Here is a 26,332-nt window from a genome sequence, read left to right on the forward strand (position 1 = left end):
ATTATTTCAGGTCCTTGAAATCAAAATCAAGTATTTATTGTATAGGGGGAAACATCTTCATGTATTCTATATAGGCTTTCCATTTTGCAGTTGTTTTCAGAGACTGCCATTTTGAGTTATATTGGAATAGTGTTCCTTCTGACCTTTGAACAAGGATGCATGACTTAGTTTTTGGCATTCTTCCTAACAACACCCCAGAGGGCAGAGTTGTATTCTAGTGTGACATATATTTGAAAATGTCTTGCACAGAGGGTAAATTTGATCTGTAAATGTATCAAGAACAGATTCAAAATAGGCTGAAACTTGCATTTATCTGGTTCAGGAAAATTATAAAAGTCTCAACTTTAGTCTTTCTATTGCTATTATTGGTTAAACCAACAGATTTTCTTAAACTTTGCCAAACAGAAGAGCAATGGGTTCTGAAATCTATCTTCATTTTAATTTTTCTCTCATTTTCTCTCATTTATAGGATAAGTTTATCTAACTCTGATTTCAAAGACTTTACCCTGACTTGTGTCAGTACAAGTTGTCAGAAAGACAACAGGACTATAGGCTATAAAACATGTCCTTCTGCTGCATATTGTGCTGCATTTGAAGCATATGAGAGCTGATCGTTTTAGGCTGAAATATGTCTATTCTCCTGCAGTTGAAAGTACTGATTTGTCAAACATGGAGGACAAATCTTTATTAAGATTATGTTCAGGAATTAAAAAGCTTTCAGAGAAGAAGCAAAAACCTTTTACTTTTCTAATAGTAATAAACTAGAATAGGCTTAGAAATAGATCTTGAAAGGTTTCACTCAACTTTAGTCTACCTTTTCATTTCTCCTTTTGTACTCGATATTCACTTTTAAGGCAATTTTTACCTGGGTGTTCACAGATAAAAGTTGTAAATAATTTGTGTTTCACTTCATTCAGTATTTCATATTTTGTCCATTCCTGCATGGTCAAAATGGATTATGCTCACACCTCCCCCATTATTTTATTGAGTACCAAATCACTGAGTATACTATTTTGAGTTATGTGTACAGTGTTCAGAAGACAAAGCCTATGCCCAGCCCTTCTAAATAGGTAAAAAAATCTATAGAAACTGAATGAAGGTTTAATGCACATGATTGTAATTTACAGTTTAGTTTGAATAAAATGCATTATACTGAAACAAAGTCACTAGAGTTTTAGTTTACCTAGTAATTGATACCAATTGCTTTCAAGAGATTAGCTCCCCCCAACCCCATTTATAATGGCAGTGGAATTATTTCTCCCTGACATAGCACTAATGATTTTCATATTTTCCTTGTATAGTTCAAAATGTCATCTTGTTAACAAGAATTCTTTATCAGAGATAAAAATACATGTTACTGGGCTTCCCTGGTGGCGCAGTGGTTGAGAATCTGCCTGCCAATGCAGGGGACACGGGTTCGAGCCTTGTTCTGGGAAGATCCCATATGCTGCGTGAGCCACAATTACTGAGCCTGCGCGTCTGGAGCCTGTGCTCTGCAACAAGAGAGGCCGCGATAGTGAGAGGCCTGCGCACCGCGATGAAGAGTGGCCCCCACTTGCCGCAGCTAGAGAAAGCCCTCACACAGAAATGAAGAGCCAACACAGCCATAAATAAATAAATAAATAAAAATTTTAAAAAAATACATGTTACTAAATTGACAGGATAACTGTTTGTTTTCTAGTTTTCATCTCACTAATAAATGATGCCAACTGGAATGTTTGACTGCCTTCAATTTCATGGAAAATCAAACGACATTCCTTCTCTGAAATGTGTGGTCAAATTAATCTTAGTCTTTTGTAAACTAACACTTGATAATCAAATAGAATATTCAGGTACAAGTAGGTTTATGTTACTGAATTAAACCCCTAAATTATTAGAGCACATTAAAGTTTATTTGCTGAAATTAAGAGAATCTATGTACTATCATTTAGTCTTCTTTCTCTCTGCTCTACAGAGAAATGATGAAGAGGCAGTTGTGGATAGAGGTGGAACTCGTTCTATTCTCAAAACACACTTTGAGAAAGAAGATTTAGAAGGTAAGACTATTTTGGTGGGGGGATACCTACTGGTGTTTCAAAGAGAAATGTGAAATTTGTTGCAATGTGGAGAACTGCAAAAGTTGATATCAGAGTAATAATGGTGGTGGTGGTGGGATGGATATGACTGTTTTGGTGTACCCTGGAGTGCCAATAGTCAGTCCTGCAAACAATGAGAAGCATTAATTCATTCAACAGATGTTTGTTGAACCTCTCCTATATTCCTGTACTGTGTTGTGTGCCAGTCTTTCAATAATCCTTCCTTCAAGGAATTACAATTAATTGGGGAATGAAAAGAAAAAAATTATGACAGACCAACATATTGAGTGTTACGTGACAGGGGAGGACAGGAGGGGCATCTAATTCACCCTATGTTGTCAGAGTAGGCTGTCACTGGAAGGGAGTTAAGGACAATTGGTATTCTAGTTTTACTGAGATATATATGAGAGAGGGCTGGAGGCATCATTTGTGTGTATTCTCTTCAGTAGGAAGAAGGTCAGATAATTCAACAGGGAGGTAGTATGGTCTAGCAGCTGGTAAAATATAGAGGCTCTGAAACCAGACTGTACTGGATTCAAATATCACTTCTGTCCCTTATTTGTTATGGAAGCTTTAGCTAATTAGTTAACTTCTATGCACCTGTTTTCTCTGTTGTTAAAATAAGGATAACAGTGGAATATATTTCCTAAATTTTTATGAGAAATAAGGGAAAAATAGAATAGTACCTGGCCTAAGAGTTACATAAGTATTGACAATTATTATTCCACTGCAATTTAATGTATACACGCCATTAGTTCATCTTAATTTTCTAACAAGAAGTTATTACTAGTGAGATACAAGGTATGTGGTGTTCTTCATCTTTTTGTTGAAAAGTGAAACCCAAATCATCTTAAGTAAAACTAATCAGAGATAGCTCCTAATCATCTACAGCAGCTGAAAAGTAAGTGTTCATTCCCCTTAAGAATTATAGCCACTTAAATTATGGTTAAATTCATTATTATTGAGTCTTATATGTAGTTACAACAATTAAATAACAGAAGAGTTAACATACTATTTAGAGACAACTTTCAACAACTATACCCACTCTGTGTTTGACATTTTGCTTGGTGCACAGAAAGCACCCAAGGTCTGGAAAGGTTATACTTACTGGGCAGGCGTAGTAATTTGTGTAATATTCATTACACAAATTGAAGGAAGCAGAAACTTGAAAAATCTAACCCAATAATGTCTAATATAAAGCGAATTTTTCTTTAGGTTTGAAAAGCAGCATAGTTACTGTCCTACTTATGTCATACCATGACTTAAGCTATGCTTATATTCACTAAACTCACACAAGAAAACCTAATAAATCAAGAATTTAGTGTAAAAATATACTCAATTCCAGTGAAACATCATCTTGGGTTTAAAGATTGTGATTGATAATCCACACACAGATAATTAACAGTTAACAGTAATTTATAAATAATTACAGTAAAATACTAAATGGTCCCTTTGAATGGAAAATACATAATACAAAAATAAGATTTAATAAAGTTACTTTAATTGTTGTATCAACATGTATTACATACGTTTCTTTTTACTGGGAATACACGTAACAGTGTACAATGCTTCTTAAAAGAGATTTCTTGTTGGCAAAACACAGTTGGATATATCAGATTTTGTTCTGTTTGCTGATGTCTATAGTGGGTATTTTAATCCCAGAAGTGAATAACTGTGACTTAGTCACTGGTGATTGAAGTTAACATCATAGAATGCAAAGGCAATGTTTTAGAATTTTGAAAGAAAATAAGAAAAACCTTATTTATGTTGACTTTCTTAATATTTGTTCTGCTCCCAGATCATATTAAGTAGATAAACATTCCAGTATTTGAGGATGCTGTGGAGGATTCTGTTGTGATGCATACAAAGAATTAATAGATCTGTTAGTGGTTCCCAGATTGATTACCCTGAATCAGAAAATAATGCAGGGGCAATGAGGTGGATGTCATGGTTCAGGAAAAAATCAACTGGTAGCATATAATATAATATAACGTAAGTGGGAGAGCACCAGAGAGAAAGGTGGCATTACTGAGGATAAGGGTGGTGGTAGCTTCTCCTTCTGTGTAATTAAAGAAAAAGACCAGGGCACCACTGTTTTTTTTTTTTCTTTCATAATTTCCAAAACTTGAAAGCAACCAAGATGTACTTTAATGGATAAATAAACTATGTAGTATGCCAATGCAATGGAATATTATTCAGTGATAAAAAGAATTGAACTATTGACGTTTCTCTAAGGAAGATATACAAATGGACAGCAGGGTCATGAAAAGATATTCAACATCACTAACTATTAAGGAAATGCAAATCAAATCTGTAATGAGATGTCACCTCGAACCCATTAGGATGGTTACTATTTTTTTAAAAAAAAGCAGAAAATAACAAGTGTTGGTGAAGACATGAAGAAATTGGAACCCTTGTGCACTACTGGTGAGAAAGTAAAATAGTGCAACTGCTATGGAAAGCAGTGTGGAAGTTCCTCAAGAAATAAAATTACCATAGGGCACCACTTTTTAAGAGCTTCTTTAGTAACATAGATAAAATATACCAATAGATATTTATTTTAAATGAGCTAGAATTTGGAATTGCTACCCCAGACGTTACCTTCAGCTGAAGGGAGCTGCCTCTCCTGTGGCATCTGAATTCAATAAGTTATCAGAGAAGGAGTATAAAGGCCCAGAGTCTTGCCTCAATTTGGTACAATTCTGAAAGGCTCTCTCAGCTTCAGAGCCTCCTGTGGAGTCAACTGAGGCCATTATTGCAAATGTACCATAATTCAACTTCTTCTACCAAATGCTGCAGCCCACATTTCCTCACAGGTGTTACTGCTGATAGCTCTCTTCAACAAACTCCCTGAACACAAATTTCTGTCTCAGTGTGTTTCCTGAGGAATCTGAACCACTCATTGATCATTTTCCTGTTCCCTGAACCATACCGATAGACCTACCTGGTAATTGATAGGACCATCACATTGGTTTCTTAGCCTGTGGGATTAAGAACTATTGTAGTGGGTGAGAAGGCTCTGAACGTACTTGCCTTGGTGATGATAGTAAATGAAAATCAGTATTGCATATGACAGGAAATAGCAGAGATTAGTGTCATCTTTATAGATCTAAAGTATGTCCCAGTCTGGCCACTACAGAAACTTGTCAAAGTCTAGACAATGGTGGTGGACTACTGCAGACTCGGCCAAGTGGTAGCATCAATTGCAGCTACTGTTTCAGATGTAGAATCTTTTTAGAGCAGGTTAACATGACCACAGATACATGGTATGCAGCTGTTGATGTGGCAAATGCATTTTTTTTTCTATTACTACCAAGAAGGTGTACCAGAAGTAAACATTCTCTTGGGAAGTACAACAATATACATTTATGGTCTTGCTCCACGGCTGTGTTAACTCTCCTACCCTGTATTACAATAGACTCCAAAGGGATTTGGACTGAGTGGGTGTTCTGCAGAGCATCATTTTGGTTCACTGTGTTGACCAAATGAACATGAAGTGGCAAGTATGCAGAGGCCTTGTTAAGACAGATGCATTCCAGAGTCAGCTTCTCAGTGAATCTGACTAAAGGATAACATTATAGAGTGTGCAACACTGTACTGAGCCTGAAACTCCAGAGTGGATGGATGCATAGGTGGGGTCAGTTTCCACATGGGCCTAATAAAAATAACCCAGTGCATCTTCAGTTCTTTTTTTTTTTTTAATTGAGCAGAGTTCCCTGTGCTATACAGTAGGTCCTTGTTGATTATCCATTTTAAATATAGCAGTGTGTACATGTCAGTCCCAAACTCCCTTATCACTTATATGCAGGGAATCTAAAAAAATGATACAAATGAACTTATTTACCAAACAGAAACAGACTCACAGACTTAGGGAACGAATTTATGGTTACCAGGGCGAAGGGTGGGGGGCAGGGATAGTTAGGGAGTTCAGTTATTCTTAAACACCTCCATTCTCTCTTCATTGTTCAGCCGTGTTCAGCTTTTCTCAGAATGGATGCCTGAACTTCTAAAAAATTTAATGAATATTTTATTTTTTCAGATATGACGATTGTTATATTTTCTGCAGGCATAAGAGCAAATTAATAAGTTGCTAAAAATAGTATGTCATTAATAATTAGATGATAACAAAGAGAAGAAAATTCAATAGCTGAAGATAATATGCTATTATTTAGCCGTTTTGACTGAACGGATCGATTTCCAGTCAAAGCAATTCTGCCCAACAACTGGATTGCTTTTTTAAAAAAATTAAAAAAAAATTCTTTTGTGGTAAAAAATTCATAACATAAAATTTATCATCACAGCCAATTCTAAGTGTACAGTTCAATAGTGTTAAATATATTTACAATGTTGTATAAGCAGTGTCAGAACTTTTTCATCTTGGAAAACTGAAACTCTTTAACAACATCTCCCCATTTCCTTCTCCCCCTGGCAAACACCATTCTACCTTCTGTTTCTATGAATTTGACTATGCTAGATACCTCACAGAAGTGAAATCATGCAGTGTTTGTCTTTTTGTGACTGATTTATTTCACTTAGCATAATGTCATGAAGGTGTATCCATGCTGTAGTGTTAGAAATTACTTTCCTTTTTAAGGCTGAATGATATCCATTGTATGTATATACTACATTTTGTTTATCCATTCATCTATCGATGGACACAACTGCTTTCATCTTTTGGCTATTGTGAAATAGTGCTGTGCTGTTTAGCTAGTGCTGTTATGAGCATAAGTGTGCAAATATTGCTTCAAGACCCTGCTTTCAATTCTTTTGAGTATATACCCATAACTGGGATTGCTGGGTCATAGGGTCATTCTATTTTTAATTTTTAGAGAAACCGCCATACTGTTTTTCATAGAAGATGCACAATTTTACATTCCTACCAACACCGTGCAAGGGTTCCAATTTCTTCACATCCTCACTAACACTTGCAGTTTTCCAGGTTTTCTTGATAGTAGCCATCCTAATGGGTGTCAGGTTTTGATTTGCATTTTCCTAATAATTAGTGATATTGAACATTTTCTCATATGCATGTTGGCCATTTGTGTATCATCTTTGGAGAAATGTCTATTCAAGTCCTTTGTGCATTGTTTAACTGGATTTTTTAATGTGTTGTTCAGTTGTAGGAATTCTCTATGTATTCTACATATTAACTCCTTATCAGGTACATATGATTTGCAAATATTTTCTCCCATTCTGTAGGTTGCCTTTTTGATCTGTTGACTGTGTTCTTTGATATGCAGAAAATTTTAATTTTTTGATATAGTTTCCTTCTAATTTATAGTTTTGGGTCTTACATTTAGGTCTTTGACCCATTTTGAGTTAATTTCTGTATATGGTGTAGAATGCCTGCAATTTTATCCTTCATATTCCTTTGTTGTCTAACTTTACACTTGTTATAGCTTGCATTACGCCTTACAGGTTAAATTTTCCCCCAAATCACTGATATATAAAGAACTTCTTTAGTGAGAGAGAGACTGTTTGTTTTCCATGCTTTTAGCACATATTTCTAAAATAATACCTGCTATTTTTCTACAGTCTGAGGACATGGAAGATGCAATAAAACCTCAAGAATATTATTAAAAATTTTGTGTTCAAAACCTTTTTTGTTGCTCCATACCAAATTGGTGCCTTCTCATCTTCTCCACAAAGAATAGAATGTCCGTTCTGCCCATCCATTAGCGTTACCTGATCCCTCCTGGCAGAATAATTATCTTCCTCCTCCAGATCTCTCTTTCTGAATTTACATCATTTCTTATATTATTATTATGTATATATTTCTTATCATTCTTATTTGATTATAAGTTTGTTGAGGGACAAATTTTTGTCTTATATGTATTTGCATTCTACCATGGTATCAGTCCAGCAGTTTTTCTTAAACTAGATAGGTACTAAAAAATGTGTTGCATTGAATCTCATTTATATATAATTCAATAATATATCACTAATCATGTAAGAAGTTAAGTTTATATACTGTAATTAGGTGCATAATTAACACTCATCAAATATTGAATTAGCTTTCAAATATTTAACATATAAATATAGGAGTTTCTGTACTAAGATAAATAAATCTAGTTACATTTTAATCTGATATTCAGGAATTCATAAATTTAAAACTTTAATGGAAAAGTTAAACTAATATTTAAATCTTGGCTATGAATTAAATTAAAAAGACATTTTCTTTATTCTGTATTGCTTTTAGCAGAGTGTAAAATACTTTTAAGTCAGGAATTTAATAGAGAAAATTATACCTCTGTCTTGATATTTTTGCTCATTTTATTTGAGATAAAAAATTTTGGTTTACTAGTTCGTTTCTTTTGGGAACCACTTAATATATCGTGGACCTAAAGTCCAGAGATACTGTAAGTAAAATACCTAGCACAAAGCTATCATATAACATAATTTTATTAATGATAATACCCTCCCACTTTCTTCATTTCACCCAATGCATTCCTGAGCTCTTAAGTTTACTAAAATGCTTTTCTGATCATAATCATTGTAATGTCAAAAGTGTTTTTCACTAAAAAACAGAAGATAGTAAGTGCTGATCCTATAATTATGATGCACTATTTTGAAACCAAAGTAGAAAATAATTTGAAAAAATAAAGAAAAAGCCAAAAATTAGGCTTAGATCTTTTTCTTTCTGATCTTTTATCTCCAAAAATTGCCATTAGAAGGAAAAAGTGAATTCTGCTGAGAGAAACAAAAGTTGGCTTCACAGAGACAGAGATGGGCTTAGAAGGATGAATGAGAGTTCTGAAGGCAAAGAAGGAAGGATCCGTTATATTCTGGGAATGGCAAATATGGTGTAGCTAACACATTGGGATTGTGTGCATGGGGGTTAAGAGTGACTAGAGATGAAGTTTAAACATTTGCATGAGGTAGGTCAAATAATGGAGAATGAATTAATTTTTGAAGTTACTCAGTGAGGTAAGTACTATTATCATCTCCATCTTACAGATAAGGAAACTAAAGCACAAAAGATTGACTTGCCTAGGCCATGACTAGCAAGTGTAAGAGCAGGGATTCAAACCCACAAGGGTCTGGGCTTTTAACAACTATGTTATAGAAGTAAACATAATGTGGAGCCTTGTTTTTTAGGTGACTGAATGGGGCAAGATGTTTATTAACTGGAAGACTGGGGCATATTTACTCACTTAATCATGACTATTTTTAAAAAGTTGAGACTATCCTATGAAGCAATAATGAATTAGATAATTAGTACCCCTATTACAATAGTTTTCCAAATAATTTTGCAAAAATTTGAGATATTTTGCAGTTAGTAAATTCCCATTAGACAGATTCATTTCCACAAAAGGAAAAGCCTGTCCCACTGGAGACTAGTTTTAATAATAACCTCATGTTCTCTTATTTTAAATTCTTGTCTCTGCTGCACCATAGAATGAATAATCTTATTGTTTCCATGTTCCAAATGTCTTTTATTTGAAAAAGAAAAGAACTGTTTTTCCTGCTATTATGGGTTGTTAACTTTTGTGCAGTTTACTATTGTTGATACAGGCTCAATGTCACTTGATACGGCAATTCTAAGTGGTATTTGGTCCATTGGTAATAATTAGTGAAGTTAATTAATTACATAGGATCCATTTAAAATTGTACATTCTGCCTGCCAAACACTTTGGATATATTTGAGGATGGGAATTAGGCAGATAGACTAATACTGAAGATTCCAGAAAAAAATAGCCAGTAGTAAATTTTATTCCCTAATTGACTATCTTTGCCACCTATGCACATTTCATAATGAATTGTTCTATTTTTCTCCAGGGTATCCTAAAAATAAGAACCAAATAAGAGAATGTTTTTTAACAGTCTGTAATAATGGAATTACTTTTATTCCTAATTAACTCTCAGGTGAGCTATAGATCATGTTCCATGTTTCTTCATATTAATTGTTTCACATGCTTTTTGTATGTAACCCACATCAATTTATTTTGATATATAAATTTATTCATGATATTTTGTCTATTTAAAGTGAGTGGTAACTTGCTAGTTATTTACAGTCTGCTTTTAGAGTGTATTGTAAATTTGAAGGATCTAAAGTATTCTAAATTTGGTTTATTAGACCATTTGCAAGTAGTTATAGATATGTGTTTGAATGAGTATAGTAACAAATATTCTAATGTGTATATGTGGCTAAGAAATCCTGCAATGTATGGTTTCTTAATTTAGGGGTCCTCATTATGTATTTTCCATCCCTAGTTTAGGATGTCTGTTTTTAGGCAGATGATTTTAGAATAAGAGCCCATATTCTTAATCTCCCTCATTGTTCCTTATAAATCTGGCTCTATTTACTACTACTCTCTACCTATCAAAGGCACAGTACAGTATTTGAGGTATTTGCTATGTAATGTGACCTAAGACATATCCTTTGTGAATAAGGAGAACTGTATATTTGTGTGTGTATATGTAACATTTTCAATCAATTGCTATTTTAGAGATATAGTAGATGAAAAGAAATTCCTTTTCATTACATTAAATATAATCCTATAAATATTAAAAGAGGGTATTTTACAGCAAAGAATTTATTCCTTTAATCCTTCTATATTTTTCTTCGAAAATATTTAATACTTTGAAGACAAACCACAAATGGCCAAAGCTTCTTAATATGTACTCTGTAGGTTTATATTAACACTATACTTTTGTTTTGAGTTTTCCAGACGTCTGAGACTTAAGTGCGTTGATTATTTAGTTAGACAGTTTAATAGTATGGGAATCATACTATGAAGGTGACATTGTGAAGGAGATCAACTTAGTCTACTTGTTGATTAAATTCTTAAATCTCTATTTCAGCTGCTAATCTTTCCCCTACAGCTATCCTACTTTAAAGCTCCTTGGCTACATGTGATCATAGCCTCCACAGGTTATCTCCTCACAGTAGAAGCAGGGGTGGGCTACCAGTCAATTAGGGCTTCTCTTGTGAAGTCATCATCATTCACCAATATTAATTAAGTGCTAATGGTATATAAGCACTGAACAAAATTTGTTTTATATTCTTTATTCTCCAAAGTGGTTTACATACTGGTGCTGTGAATAGGGCACTTGAGTTCTAGACCTCCTTGGGAAAAAATAACAGTGGCCACCCGGCACATAAATGTTTACATTTAAATATCAATTGAGATAAATACTGATAATACTGAACAAGTTTTAAATAGTAGTTGAAAGAGGTGATATTCTTGATTTTCTGGATTACACACACCTATAATTTTATCAGTACTAGCATCACTGGAACCTTAATAGAATTAAGTCGATTTGGTTTACTGGTATTCTGAGGTTACTTTTTGGAATGCTCTCTTTTATACTTTCTCCCGGTGACATTGTTCACTACCCCATCCTATCCTCCCTCTTTCCTGGCTGCCTAGTCATCCCTACTGCTCTTAGTTTGTCAGAACTGCTGAAAGCACAATGAAAAAATCTACTTCTTTTTCCTTTCTTTCTCTATCATTTCTACCCCTAATGAGAGCTTCAGGTGGGAAGATAATATAGAAAACCAAAATGATTGAAATCATGATTAAAAGAAAGTAAAATTTTAATTTTCTGCTGGTAGATTAAGCTTTCGTCTTGTCTCTGCAGAAGGAACATTATGAATATCCTTTTTTATTGAAGTATAGTTGGTTTACAGTATTAGTTTCAGGTGTATAAAACATATTGACTCAATATTTTTATAGATTATACTCCATTTAATGTTAAAAAATAGTGGCTATATTTCCCTGGGCTGTACAATGTATCATTGTTGTTTATCTATTTTATACATAGTGTTTGTATCTCTTAATCCTGTACCCCTATCTTGCCCCTCCCCGCTTCCCTCTCCCTGCTGGTAACCACTAGTTTGTCCTCTATACCTGTGAGTCTGTTTCTGTTTTGTTATATATATTCATTTGTTTTATTTTTTAGATTCCACACATAAGTGATAACATAGTGTTTGTCTTCCTCTCACTTATTTCATTAAGCAAAATGCTCTCTAGTTTCATCCATCCATGTTGCTACAGATGGCAGAGCTTCATTCTTTTTTATGGCTGAGTAATATTTCATTATATATATTATACATTATATCTATGTATATACATATATATATATATATATATATACGCACCATGTATTCTTTATCCATTCATCTGTTGACAGACATTTAGATTGCTTCCATATCTTGACTATGAATATTCTTTTTTGACTACTTTCAAAGCTGCTTCTAAATTACCTTTGGAGCATCTGTGCAAAAAGTATTACAGGCTTATTAGAAGAAGGATTTCTAATATCTAGCTAAATTATTTACAATTGTACCTATTTTTTCCTTTGTATAACTCAGTTTTTTTCATGTAATGATAAATTGCTGTTTTGTAATTAGATGACAATATGGCAGGAAAGCATTTTATGATATCACAGTGATTAATACAAAAGTATAGTGTCTGCAACACCAATGCACTTAACAGTACTGATCATGAAAATGAAAGTCATGTTTACTAAGTTGAAATACTATTTCTCTCATGCTATCTCACTTTAATATTCTCTTAAGGTTTATTAATATGCATTCTATTTAAAAAGTGCTCTTAATTGCCAAGCATAGTGATCCCTTGTTGTCAGCCCTTTTGAAGTCTCAGTTGCTTTTAAAACTTTTGACTATACCTTTGTTTTTAGATCTTCCTTCTCTTCTCTCATACCCTCCCTTGGCTTCTCTTCTCAGGTAGTCTTCCTTGGTATTTTTTTCTATTTTATCCACTGGCCCCTCTTACTCTGCCTGACATTTCTATGTTTTTTTCCCAAAATTAAAATCGTTTTATTGTTTAAAACTATTTTAAAACAAAAAATTATTTTGAGTTAGAAAAATCCAAGAAATATAAAAAAGTATAAAGTATAAAGAAGGCAAACAAAACAACCCCCAAAACCTACTGTTTAGAAGAAATACAATTAATATTTCTGAACAGAATTACAGAATTAATATTATAAAAGAATATAATTTATTTATATATCATAAACAGATGTAATTATAACTAAATTACATATAAGTAAAATTATGGTACAATTTGTAATCTTTTCAACTACTCTCTTTTCATTAAAAAAATCAACATCATTCCATGTTAATATTGATATTGTCCATTTTAATTATGCTTAGTATTTCATTGCATGATTGTACCGTGATTTATTTAACCAATCCCTTATCAATGGACATTTTATTTCTCATTTATCTCTTTTAAACAAAGCTGCTATGAATTATTGTATATGTCTTCTTGTGCACTTTACTGATATAATTCTCAGGAGGATTGCGGGGTCAAAAAGTTATACAGTTAAAAATTTTGATCTATGTTTTATACTCCCATTGACATAATATGAGAAGTTCCATCTATTTCTTCAAACCTTTGACAGTTCTCATCTATCTTTTAACTGTTGGTTTCTCTCTATATCTATCCTTGATTTTTTTTCCCTCTTATTCTTCATTCTCTCTCTGGATGATTCACTTCCTGGAATGTTATTTCCACCTGTGAGTGTTGTAGGAGTCCATATAGGTGTATCCAAAATGTTCCATCTGTGTCTTGTGGACTTTCACACAATGAATAAACCTAAGGTAGACACACTGAAGAAGATGAATATGACTAAAGTAGAGGTCATCCTATACAAATATTAGTTGAGGAAAATGCTAAGGGAATATGTTGAAAGAACATGACTGCTAACTTAAGAGTATATGAAAGATGGTTATATGGAAGATGAAATATACCATCATTTTATGTTACACAGAAATAGGAGAGTTTTGTATGAGGAAAATAAACTAAGATGTTAAAATTTCCCTATCGGATATGACTACTTAGAAATGTTTAGTTTTAGAAATATTGGGATAACTTCTTCAACTACTGTTTATTTCACATGTGAAAATGAGAGGTCTGAATCAAGTGCTCTCTGAAGAATTTTCCATCTCTAAATTCTGTGATCTTTAAGTGAACTTCCAGAGTATGCTTTAAAATTTAAATTTCTTGTTAACTTTGCTTAATATTTAAATACCTTTAAGTTTTTCAGTTCTCTGACAAGAAAAGTTCATTAGTTTTGAATTTGAAAAGGACTGCTCGCTCTGTATAAATGGTTTAAAAAGTGTCCTATTAATGATTCATGCCTCTTGAAAAGCACAGAAACTTATTCTTTACCTTTCATGAGGAAGAAAGAAATTGGAAGTAGAGTAGGTGTGGCAAAAAATATCACCAGATATAAATTTCTTAATGGAAAGTGTATGTCTGGCTTTATCATCTTGAGATAGAAAGTTAGGCCATATTTGGTTAACACTGACAATATAATAACCCAGAGGAACCACCTGCCTGGATATTCTGAAAGTATGACATTTGTCCTGGGGTTCTCCGTCCAAGGTTCCATAGGGTTACTTAGACTAAATGGTTTAATCAGTCCTTAATATCTCTAACCTCTTGCCACCCTCAGTGAGAATTAACGGGACTTCAGATTCCTTCATTCATTCATTCCTCCAACTCTATTTAATGCGTATTATTAAGTGTCAGACACTACTCCAGGTACTAGTAATCCTGCAGTGAAAAAAAAAGAGACAAAAATATGGACCTTACAAACTAGATATGCCCCTCATGGTTGATTTCAACAAGTGTTTAATCCTGGAGGGCTTAGCCTATTAGTCTGAGTATCTTCTACCACCAATTAGAAGTCTGGTGGCATCCACGGAGTTGGGATGATGCAAGTTGCACTGGAGTTTGTGACTACCCACTATCATTTGGTGCAAGGCCCTGTCCATTAAAGCTGTTGATCCTTCCTGGTTTATCTGTACACGTTTATCCAGTCAGCTACACAACCTCCTCCTCCACATACATACATACCAAAACCTGCCTTGAGCCTTAAGCGTTATACTTCAAGGTTTTTATTTCCCTTATTGTAAGGGCACACATGCATCTCCTTTCCCCATTCAGAGTAAGCTCCTTAGTACCAAAGTGACTTTGTCAAAAAGGCCTTTAGCATAAGTCACAAAATGGGCCATTAAAATCAGACACACACACAGACACACGCAGTAATCTAGTGGCTGCTGTTGAGTTTGGAAAAGGGTCCAGACCCTCCTTCCATCAATGATGTTTCTTCTTAATGGGGGGTGGAAGTGGGGGGCTGTTATCCATTCCTGCTTGTCTTCATTTAGGGCACTATACTCCTTCAAAAATGATTTAATGATTTTAAATCTCAAAGCAAAGGGATTTGGGTTCAGCTTCCCTTTTTCCTAAGAGGCTCTTAGGATTCTATGTAAATGAGAGGATGAAAATGGATGCCCCTTAATTTCACTTTTCAACATCATCTTAGCTCTGTGGTTTTGCATTGCCCCAAATAATTATTGTATCCTCTTTACTCAGAAGTGGGTACTTACTAAATAGCCACGTAATTACAGAACTGCACAAGTGGATCTTTCTAGAAAGTGAAGTCAGCCTTATTAAGGTAAATTGATCAGATTACTTATGGGTATATAAAATTGTCAACAACTTAAAAAACTAGGAAGTTCCATCTTTATGTACCCACCAGGTACCAGGCAGTGGTGTTCTGATAACCCTCCTTCCCTCTCTCCTCCCTGCTGCCTCCATAGTCTTAATTTGTAGCATTTGCCAATTTTCATGGCTGCTTTCACATTGTTGAAGTGTTTTCATTGTACACAGAGTTAGGAAGAGATGTGCACAACTAACTCTGGCGAACTGGTGTAAGCCAGTTCCAGCACACCACTGCTGTCAGGTAAAGTCATTGTCTTCATCTAAAATTTCCTGTAAAATGTAAAAAAAAAAAAAGAAACGTTGTTTCTATAGCAGTATAAATGCATGTTTATTCATGAGCAATGAATAAAGCATTTAATGAATAAAGCATTCATTAAACAATGGATGTTTAAGGAAATAAAAATTATGTTTACCTCCGGATAAAAACAAGGTACATATATCTCTGGACGCTCTGTGTGTTTGTGCCTCCCTTCACAAGGCATGCTATCTATTTTTCACTTGCCATTACAAATCCTATCTTCCTCAAAGTTCTCTCTCCTTCTCTGAGCCAGTTTTTGAATTTTCCAGCCTACTCCAGCATAAAATGAGTAAAAAAGAGTTTGGATTTGTTGTCATTCATTTATTTATTCAACACTTATTGAGCTTTTAATATGCCAGGTACTGGGAATGTGAACATGATTAGACAGACCATATTACTGCCTATAGAGCCTATCATAGGCATTATTACCTGATTATACAATTAGCTATTTAATCAAAATTTTGAAAAATTTTATAAGGAAATGTGAGGTGCTAAGAGAATGTATAATGGCAATTGTATGTGATAAAATTAGATAGATTTGATACATCTGATTACATGGTGGCACGAAAGTCCCGAGAAGCAGTAGAGGGAAGAACCAGGGCACAAGCTCTCTCTAAGTCATTGTATCACATGTGCTAATGTCCCAAAGATCAAGCCGGGGTTCAAGGATTAGAATAGATTCTACCATTTGATGGGAGAAGCTGCTAAAATACTGTGTCTGTTAAAAAAATCTGCAACACTATTTATTATTTGTAAACATCTATGCAGAAATGCCAAGTATTTTCCATCTTTGCTTTCAGATGTTTTGTTTCATTCCTTCAGTTTCACAGTTGAATTCCATCAACTGTCTTCATGGAAATCTGTTTTTCTCCTCAACAAGTCTTCAGCTTTTCCAAGCAACCCTTCTGTCCTTAATTACCACAGTTCCCAGAATGAGCCACTTTCTATATGTGTCTTTCAGATTAATACAAGGCAAAACTAAATCTGGAAAATTTTACAGTTTTAAAATTTTGCTTATTTTCTACCTATTTCCCTGAAGCAAAGTGGCAGGGCTGTTCAGAAATCATAATTTAATTAAAATGAGGTTGAGGAGATGGGGGGTACCACGTTGTCTTTTACATTCATTTTTTAAAAGTATCCCAGAACATATGTTGATGTCTTTTCTCCCTCTTGTAAAAACAGCAAGACATAAATGTTTTAAAATAATAGTGAAATGGCAAGCTTTTGTGATTATAAAAATACATGCTCTATCTCACCTTATTTTTCCCCTGCTCTAACATGCACCTCAGATTATCACCCAAAATTGTTCTTCTGTTTTTGTGCACATTATCTTCTTTTTCTAGATTTCCTACTCCTCTGCTAATCCAAAACCTATTTTGTTTAAGACTCAAGTCCTTCTCCCTGAAACCTTCCTTAATGGCCCAGGTTATCTTTGATTTCACTCTATTTATGAACTCCTACAGCGTTTAATGCCTGATACAACACAAGAACATTAGCTTTAATGCAGATTGTTATTGTTTTCTGCTTCTCATTTGTATCATTTCGTGCTGTTTTCTTTGTTGAACTTGATTTTTGAGCAACTAAATGGCTATCTTAAGTGCAGGGATCATATCCTATAAGCATTTCTTATTATCCTGTTTCTTGACTAATTTGTATTAGCCTCCCTTTGAGCACTGTAAACATCCAACATCGAGCTGTCTTACAGCCTATAAAAATGGGGAATTCTCCTGTCTTTTCTTTTTTTTCTTAGAAGATATATATTATTAGGATTCATTTAATCAAGAAATGTTGAGGCTTATTGTGCTCTAAGATGAAAAATAACACTGCTATTGCAAGATACACAGTAATTTAGTTACTATGTTTTGCTCAAGATAGTGTTATAAACTTATAAGAAATAGTATTTTTTAAAATATGCCACAGTATCTTCTAAACTAGTAAATCTCAGAACTATGGTTCCTTTGATGAACAACTTTAGTACTTTTAAGACTTTTATTTTCCGTATAGAATAGTCACAGTCATGTGGCCCTTTGTTTTGTAATAATTAAAAATACGGCCCTAGGGTCAGGTGACTATGACCGCATTGGTGTGACTTTTTTATTCTTTCAGCAGAATAACACAAGAAACAACAGTGCAGTAAGTAGCCTAATAGTATCTCTTGGCAATGCACACATACGCTCACTTACACCCTCTAGGTCGCTTTTCTTTCTCTCCATTGCTGTCCCTCAGCAGAGAATTTCTCTAGGACTTAGAGTTCTTTGATATGTTATGATAAATGATGCCTTGTTGTGTTTTCTGACTCTGTTAGAGTCTCCATGGAATTAAAGATCACATGCTTATTTGGCTTAATGTACTTGACCTTTTCCCATGATTGACATGTCTAAATAAAGGCTGTAGCAACTCAGTAATTATGCACCAGCTGTGTATATTCATTTCACAGAAAAAACACACAGTTCTCTTCAAGAGTAGATAGCTTGACCCCTTCCCTGCCAGCTAAATAAAGGAGAGTAATTACTATTATTATTAATCATAGTAAGATTCCTTTCCATCCCCAAATGCATCTCTTTCCTCACTGCATTTTGTAAACAGTATACTATGACCACAGCTACATAAAGTGTTGTTTCAGTACTGGTATTTCTTATACAATAAAAATATTTACAATAATTCTGGACCTGCTCGACAAGATAGTTCCACACAATTTGTGTCAAAAAATCCAGGATTTGTTAGCAAGATTTGTGTTCAGAAAGCAGTATTACCTTTAATGAACCTTTGTTTTTCTAATGGGGAAATTGTATTTTCCCTCAACTGACATACAGGTAAATTCTGAATAAATTCTAGGGTTCTGTGCTTATTTCAAAAAAATCTTTTCTCTTAACAGCACATTGTTCCATTCTCACTTATTCAAAATATGTTCATATCTAAATTATCTGTATTTTTATTAATTTGGGTTTTTAAAAATATGATATAAAGTTAATTCTTGTTGACCACTTTGACTAATTTAAGAAATGCTCATTTGAAAAGATTCCTTCTTTAAACTAAATTTTTGGTCTTTATTTACTATAAAATAAAAATTGTTCCCTATATAATCTTGAAAAATAATTCCAGTTAGGTTTAATAATTGTCAATTCATTTCAGAACCATGACATTTATCATTGTTTCTTGAATTCTTTATGTTCTTAAGTGACGTCTATTAAATTTTGGATATAATAGTGTAGGTAAATTTTATAACCTTAACCTGGAAATGTTATTTGTATACTGTTTTCCACAGGATCTAAGGTGATTCTCTAATTCCTTAGGCCAGGGTTATTATAGTTGGGCTTAGAAAAGTTGGCAATGTATAGAAAAGCAGGAAGACAATGAAATAGGACAGGAAATTTTATTTTGCCTTCATTCTTCTTCAAGCCTCTGAAGGTGAGCAGCTTGAAGGGGGAAGGGAACTAACACAAGCGCAAGTGTCTATCATGTGACAGGCGCCATGTTCAGTATTTTATACCAGTTATATTATCTCATATAATCTTTGTAGAAAATCTCCTAAACATATTGATAAATTTTTAATACATATATTTATTTAATTTGTCCTAAAAGCAAGGATGAGGTTTCTGGATCAAAGGAGAACTGTTATTATTTCTTACATCAGTAACCACATGCCCCATTCGTCCCCTTCAGGGTGATGTGATGAGAACTAGGAGGTTATATGCACAGGAAGGCAGCCCCAAAATTATGAATGTGGGAATTTATATAGAAACTGCTATATAGCTGTCTCCTTTCCACCTTGAGAGGCAGGGCAATCTTTCCTCCCTTATGTAAACAAATAGCAGGGAAGACAAGGGGAAGGTCCCCAGTTAAACCCTTTGGAATACAAACCGGTAGCTCTGGGGCCTTATTATCTTTTGAAATGTGGACGTATAAATCTGGGTGATAAGTATCTGTCTCTTTGAAGGTCTCTATCTATTCAGTCAACCTTTAACTTCCAAAGCTTGTCTTTAACCCAGGTTCCAGTTTTCTTTGCTTTATAAGTCTCTACCCGTACAGAAACATGAAAATATTTTCTCTGTAGTTTCATAGCCCTAAACTGTGGCAATTTCAGTATTGTTGCCATGAAATTTGTGGCCATTAGCTTCGTCTCCATTCTTAAGTTTCTTAGTGTATTTAGTAGCATAATGCATCATTACGTCTATTGTCTATGTATTTTACTTAAAGTATCATCTCTGTGTGAAGATTTATATGCACAATAAAATTTTATTAAGCACCAAGAACTATCAAGCACTGTTCTAGATACTTGGGATACATCAATGAACAAGTTAAAAATCGCTGCTGTTCTGAAATTTTAAAACTTTTGGGAGAAGCTAGAAATTAAACACTAAGCATAATAAGTAAAAAACTTACTATGGTAAGTTCCTGGGTGGCAGTGGGAATGCCAAGGAAGCCAGTATGGCTAGAGTGAAGTGGAGTGATGGGGAGACCAGCAGGAGAGTAGATGGAAGAGATGACAGGAATGAGACATGCAGATCACAGAGGACCTCATAGAGCATTAGGGAAACCTTGGCCTTTTCTTTGAGTGAAATAGGGTAACATTAGAAGGTTTAGCTGAGGAATGACATAGTCCGACTTGTCTTTTCAGAGGGCCACACTGGCTGCTGTGTTTAGGACAGATTGTAGGGGCTAATGTAGACTCAAGAAGACCTGTCTGGAGGCTAATGCAGTAATTCAGGTTGGGTGTCATATGGCCCTGACCAGAGCGGTGAAGTGAAATAATAAGCAGACAAATTTTGGATATATTTTGAAAGTTGTTCCAACAGAGTTTCTGATGGATTGGTTGTAGACTTAAGAGAAAAAGAGAAGTCTAAAGTGATTCCAAGGTTTTTGTTCTGAGTAACTAGAAAAATGTTTTATCATCAATTGAGGTGGACAAGATTGGGAGGGAGCAATTTATTGGAGGGGGTTGGGCTGGGTAAGATTAGGAGTTTAGTCCTGAACTTGTTGATTCTGAGAAGTCTTTTAGACATGCAGTGGAGGTGTCAGGTAAGCAGATGGGTATGTGAGTTCGGAGTTTGGGAAAGAGGTTTGAGCTGGAGATAGAAAATTGGGAGCTGCCCGTAAGTCATATTAGGGACAGATTTAGGCTTTGTGAGGCCTGAAGCTTATGCAATTTTGGGGGTTCTCTAAGAGAAAGAATTCAAAATTTGAATTCAAATTATGTACAAAGGTGAATATTTATTTATTTATTTGTGGCACGCAGGCCTCTCACTGCTGCGGCCTCTCCTGCTGTGGAGCACAGGCTCCGGATGCGCAGGCCCAGCGGCCATGGCTCACGGGCCTAGCCGCTCCGCGGCATGCGGGATCCTCCCGGACCGGGGCACGAACCCGCGTCCCCTGCATCGGCAGGCAGACTCTCAACCACTGCGCCACCAGGGAAGCCCAGAATATTTATTTTTAATGAGAAAAATCAAAACAAATACTTATTTGGAAACTGATAAATAGCACAAAATCATAACATTTGGAGAAATAGCATAATATTTTAAATAACTTCCTGACATACCTCTGTAACATAACTTCCTGACATACCTCTGTAATATTTTCCCCCTACATTATTGACCTTTAATGTCAAGGATTTTAAAATATTATTTTCTGTTGAGAATATGAAAAATTAATTGTCTTTATCATGATTAATTAAATTTTTTAATTAATTATAGTCTAGAAAGGTTTTTTTCATCTTTACAACTTATTTACAATTTCATGAAAATTTTCAGAGTTGTCTTAAAATTTAAAACTTCTATCAAGCTTCTTGCATATATTACCTGAAGATTTGGAAGAATTTTCCAAAGACTAACTCTGGCCCTATGCAATTGAAACTTTGCTTCTTTTCCACTGTCCACATATTTCCAATACTAGGCAAATTGTGATTCCTTTGCATATTGTCACACCACTTCAGCCCTGAACATTTGTGGCACAATGTCAGGTGACTTTATCACAGTGGGTACTAGACCACTGGAAACTATTTCTACTTTAGGATAGTCAAGATAGCTAACAATAATTTACTCATATATGGAAGTGATTGTGAATCACATAAATATGTTCCTTTAAACCCAACCTAAATATATCTCCAACTCTGTTTCCTCTTAGTTTCCCAAAAATGTTCACAGGCACACAAGTGCCCCCGCCACCACGAAGGTATCTTATATTTACAAATTTTCCTGAAATATATGACCGTGAAAACACAGTTTTTTTTAAAATTAAAAGACTTTACTTTTTAGAGCAGTTTTAGGTTTGGGGAGATTGCACAGAAAGTACAGAGTTCCCATATGCTCCTTTTCTTCCCTGCACGTAGTTTCCCTATTATAAACATTTTGCATTAGTGTAGTACATTTGTTACCATTGATGAAACAATATTAATAGATTATTATTACTAAACTCCATAGTTGACATTTGGATTTACTCTTTTTTTTGTATTTCTATGGGTTTTGACAAACGTATAATATTTCATATCTACCATTACAGTATCATATAGCATAGTGTCACTTCTCTTAAAATGCCCTGTGCTCCACCTATTCATCCCTAACCCCACTCCTTGAACCCTTAGAATCTCTGATATTTTAAATTGTCTCTATAGTTCTACCCTTTCCAGAATGTCATATACTGGTTAACATCTTAGAGTATGTAGCTTTTTCATTGACTTCTTTCACTTATCAATATGCATTTAAATTTCCTCCATATCTTTTTTCATTGTTGTTTATTAATACTCCATTGTATGGATGTACCACAGTTTGTTTATTCATTCACCTATTAAAGGACATCTTGGTTGTTTCCCATTTTTTGACAATTATGAATAAAGCTTCTACAAACATTTATGTGCAGGTTTTTGTGTGGGCGTTAGTTTTCAACTCACTGGGACAAATGCCTAGTGAGGAAATTAGTATTTAGATTAGGATCTAGACACAGATCTTACACCTTTCACAAAAATTAGCTGAAAGGTAATCATTTACCTAAAGGTAAAACAAAATTATGCAACTTCTAGAAGATAACATAGGAGAAAATCTAGATGACCTTGAGTTTGGTGATGACTTTTTATATACAGCATTATACAGCACAATCCATGAAAGAAAAATTGATAAATTGAACTTCTTTAAAATTAAAACTTCTGCTCTGTGAAAGACACTTTTATAGGATTGAAAAGATAAGCCACAGACTGGGAGAATACTCTTGCAAAATATACCTAATGAAGGGCTGTTATCCAGAATACACAAAGAACTCTTAAAATTCAATAATAAGAAAACAAATAATCCAATTACAAAATAGGAAAAGATCTGAACAGACATCGCAGCAAAGAAGATATACAGGTGGTAAATAAGCAAATGAAAAGATGCTCAACATCATGTGTCATTAGGAAATTGCAAATTAAAACAATGAGATACCATTACACATCTATTAGAATGGCTAAAATCCAAAACATTGACATCACCAAATGTTGACAAGGATGTGGTACAACAGAAACTCTCATTCTTTGCTCCCAGAATGCAAAATGATACAGCCACTTTGGAAGATAGTCTGATAGTTTCTAACAAAGGTAAGCATAAGCTTACCATATAATCCAGCAATTATACTCATAGTATTTACCCAAATGGGTCTTTACTTTTTAACCAGCTCTGCAAGATTCTGCCTCAGGAAATTCCTTCAGGCTAGTCTTCCTTGCATTTAATGTTCTCAAGACATGAGTTCAGCTGTGTTGTCTTGGTATCCTCTTCCTATCTGAATATATTTGGATATAGTTTCAGATTGTTTATTTTTACCTTGACTTGGCAACTTCTTAGGATGTTACTTCTGGCAATTGCCCATCAGATTCACATTCCACAAACAAAGGCAATATTCACTATTCCCAAGCAGACCCTCTGGACTTGCCAGCCTGGTGCATGGTGCTCCTTACCTTTGTCTGTCCAGGAATGGTTATCTTAATTAGTAATTGTTAGAAACCTCTGCAATCTTTAAAGTTTAGCTCTAGGAAATAGTCACTGTCTAAACTTCCTCAATTTTTATCCATTTCCCTATCCACTGAAACTGATCTCAAGAAAGTTACAGATAAATATTAATTTGTAACTGTAATGGCAAATTTTTAGTATTAATCTTGTTTGACTCCTTTATAGCATATAAACTGCTAACTGAACCCGTCTTAAAACTCTTTTCCTTTGGTTTCTTTAAAAATTTTTTAAATTGTGAAATGAAGCATACATCCAGAAAAGTGCAGAAAGCTTATGTACAAAGTTTAATAAACATTTTTAAAGCAAAAACTTGTATTATGAAACAGAACACTTTTAGCACCCCAGAAGCTCCTCATGTGCCTCTCCCCAGTCACAACGCCTATTCTTCTTTATGCCAGAAATAACAAATATTCTGACTTTTGTATTGAGTGTGCATGCTGTGCATTCATCCTTGAACAATGTATTTTAGTTATTCTATTTTTAAATCTTAAAAAAGGAATTATATATTTTTTGCTCAATATTATGTTTGTGAATATATATATATATATATATATATATATATATATGTATCACATCTCTAGCCATTCATCTGTTGATGGACATGTAGGTTGCTTCCATATCTTGGCAATTGTAAATAATGCTGGTTATTTTTCTTTCAAGTTTTTCTGTATATATTTTAGATTGTCCAAGTTCTTTTAAAATAATGATGTTGGAAATTTGCAATTTTGTTGAGTATATAGATTAATGCATGTATGTTTGGGGGGATGGGTTCACATCTTCTCGCTGATTCTAATACGTATGTCTAGAGGACACCCAGAGCAATATATCACACTGTGAATGCCACTTTTTACATAAGTTGGAAAGGCTGAAACCTGGTGATTTGTAAGAATAAAATAATGCCTTATTCATATTTGTATCCCTGATACCTAGCACAGTACCACTCAATAAGTTGTTCATTTCAGTAAACATTTGTTAGGCATCTGCTGTATGCCAGGCACTGTGCAAGGTGCTAAAGATACAAAATGACTAACACATGGGCCTTCCCTAAGGAAGATTCATAAGAAAACTACTTGTAAGCAAACAGCTACAATCAAGGGTTATTGTGCTTTGGTGTATATGATTAAGCACTAGAGGATCCTAAGCAGGAAAATGGTCAACTGTATTTAGACTGAGGAGGTATGCAAAATTTCATAGATCTCATAATCCTTGAGCTGAGACTTGGGAGGTGAGTTAGGTATGCATCAGATAATCAGGAAAGTCAAAGATATTTCATACAGTTGGAAGAATAAGAGCAGCATTAAGTAAAAGAGAGACTTGAGAACACCTGGCAATTCAGGAATGAAAGGGCACACACTGGCTTATAGTATGTGTGGCAGAGTGGATTTAGAAGCCTGCCTGGAGAATTAGGCAGATGTCAGGTATTGTTTGGCTTTAGAGAGTAAAAAACTTTATCCTATAGGCAACAGAAAGCAATGAATGAGTTTAAAGCAGGGAAGTAATGTAGGCAGATTTGCATTTTGGAAAAAAAAAGCCATCAATATTCAGGATGGATTAAGTGGGACAAGAATGGAATTAGAAAAGATAATGCTAGGGAGAATGTTCTAATAGTCCTGGTGAGACATGAGGGTCCAAATTAAGACAGCAGCACTAGGGATGTTGAAGAGAGCATGGATTCAAGAGATGTAAAAGAGGACCTAGTGACAAATTGGATGTGCTTTGAGATGACTGGATAGATGATGCATTTACTGAGATAGATGATAGTTACTTGGGGGACAAAGAAAAGGATGAGTTCCATGGACATGTTGACCTTGACATGCCTGTGGGAAGGATGTTTAGGTAAATATGTCTAATAGGTGGATGGATGGATATATAAGTCTGCAGTCTAAGAAAAAGATCTGGTGTCAAGTCCTAGGGAATCCCAATCTTGAATGAATAAATAGAAGAAAAGCCAGAAAAGGAAACCAATATGAGAAGAAAAAAAAAAAAGGAGGAGGAGGAAGACCAAGAGAAATTTAAATCGTAGAGAAAAGAATGGTCAATGGTATCAAGTGCCACAGAAAGGAACAATAGAGCTGAAAAAAACTCCTATGGGATTTGGCATTACTAGGACCTTGGTGAAATCTGTTTTATTAGAGATAGTGATTGTTTCACAGAGTTAACCGTGAAGGGAAGGGAACTGGTGAGATAACTAGTTAGTTGAGTGTAGGGAGAATATAGAACAAAAAAAAATGTTAATGAAAGAAGTATAATTATAAACTATGGGGAATAGACACAGAGAGATTATTATGATAGCTAATAAATTAATGGTGGTTATAAAATATAGTATAACCAAATAATTAGTATTGTAGGTGTTTATGATAGACCTGTGTACCAAAGTACAATGCCAAGCCCCAAGTGTATCACATTATAAATACTCAAAAACTATTTCCTGAATTGAATTGGATTGGGTTTCCATTAACATGTAAATAATCATCTTCTGTGCCTTAGAATAATTTAGAGTTTAATTTG

The 26,332-nt window shown here is 34.4% G+C and overlaps 1 protein-coding gene across 8 annotated transcripts in view; it reads left to right on the forward strand.

Moving 5' to 3' along the window:
* SLC4A10 (solute carrier family 4 member 10) overlaps window positions 1-26,332 on the forward strand; it is a 312,534-nt gene that overhangs the window by 121,262 nt on the left and 164,940 nt on the right. For all 8 annotated transcript variants that reach the window (XM_033412564.2, XM_033412571.2, XM_049712769.1 and 5 more), the window contains exon 2: window positions 1,955-2,036. In XM_033412564.2, coding sequence (XP_033268455.1) covers window positions 1,955-2,036 — 82 coding nt within the window. The remainder of the gene's footprint in view (window positions 1-1,954; window positions 2,037-26,332) is intronic.

The sequence above is a fragment of the Orcinus orca genome, chromosome 7 (genome assembly GCF_937001465.1).
Source record: "Orcinus orca chromosome 7, mOrcOrc1.1, whole genome shotgun sequence".
NCBI lineage: Eukaryota > Metazoa > Chordata > Mammalia > Artiodactyla > Delphinidae > Orcinus > Orcinus orca.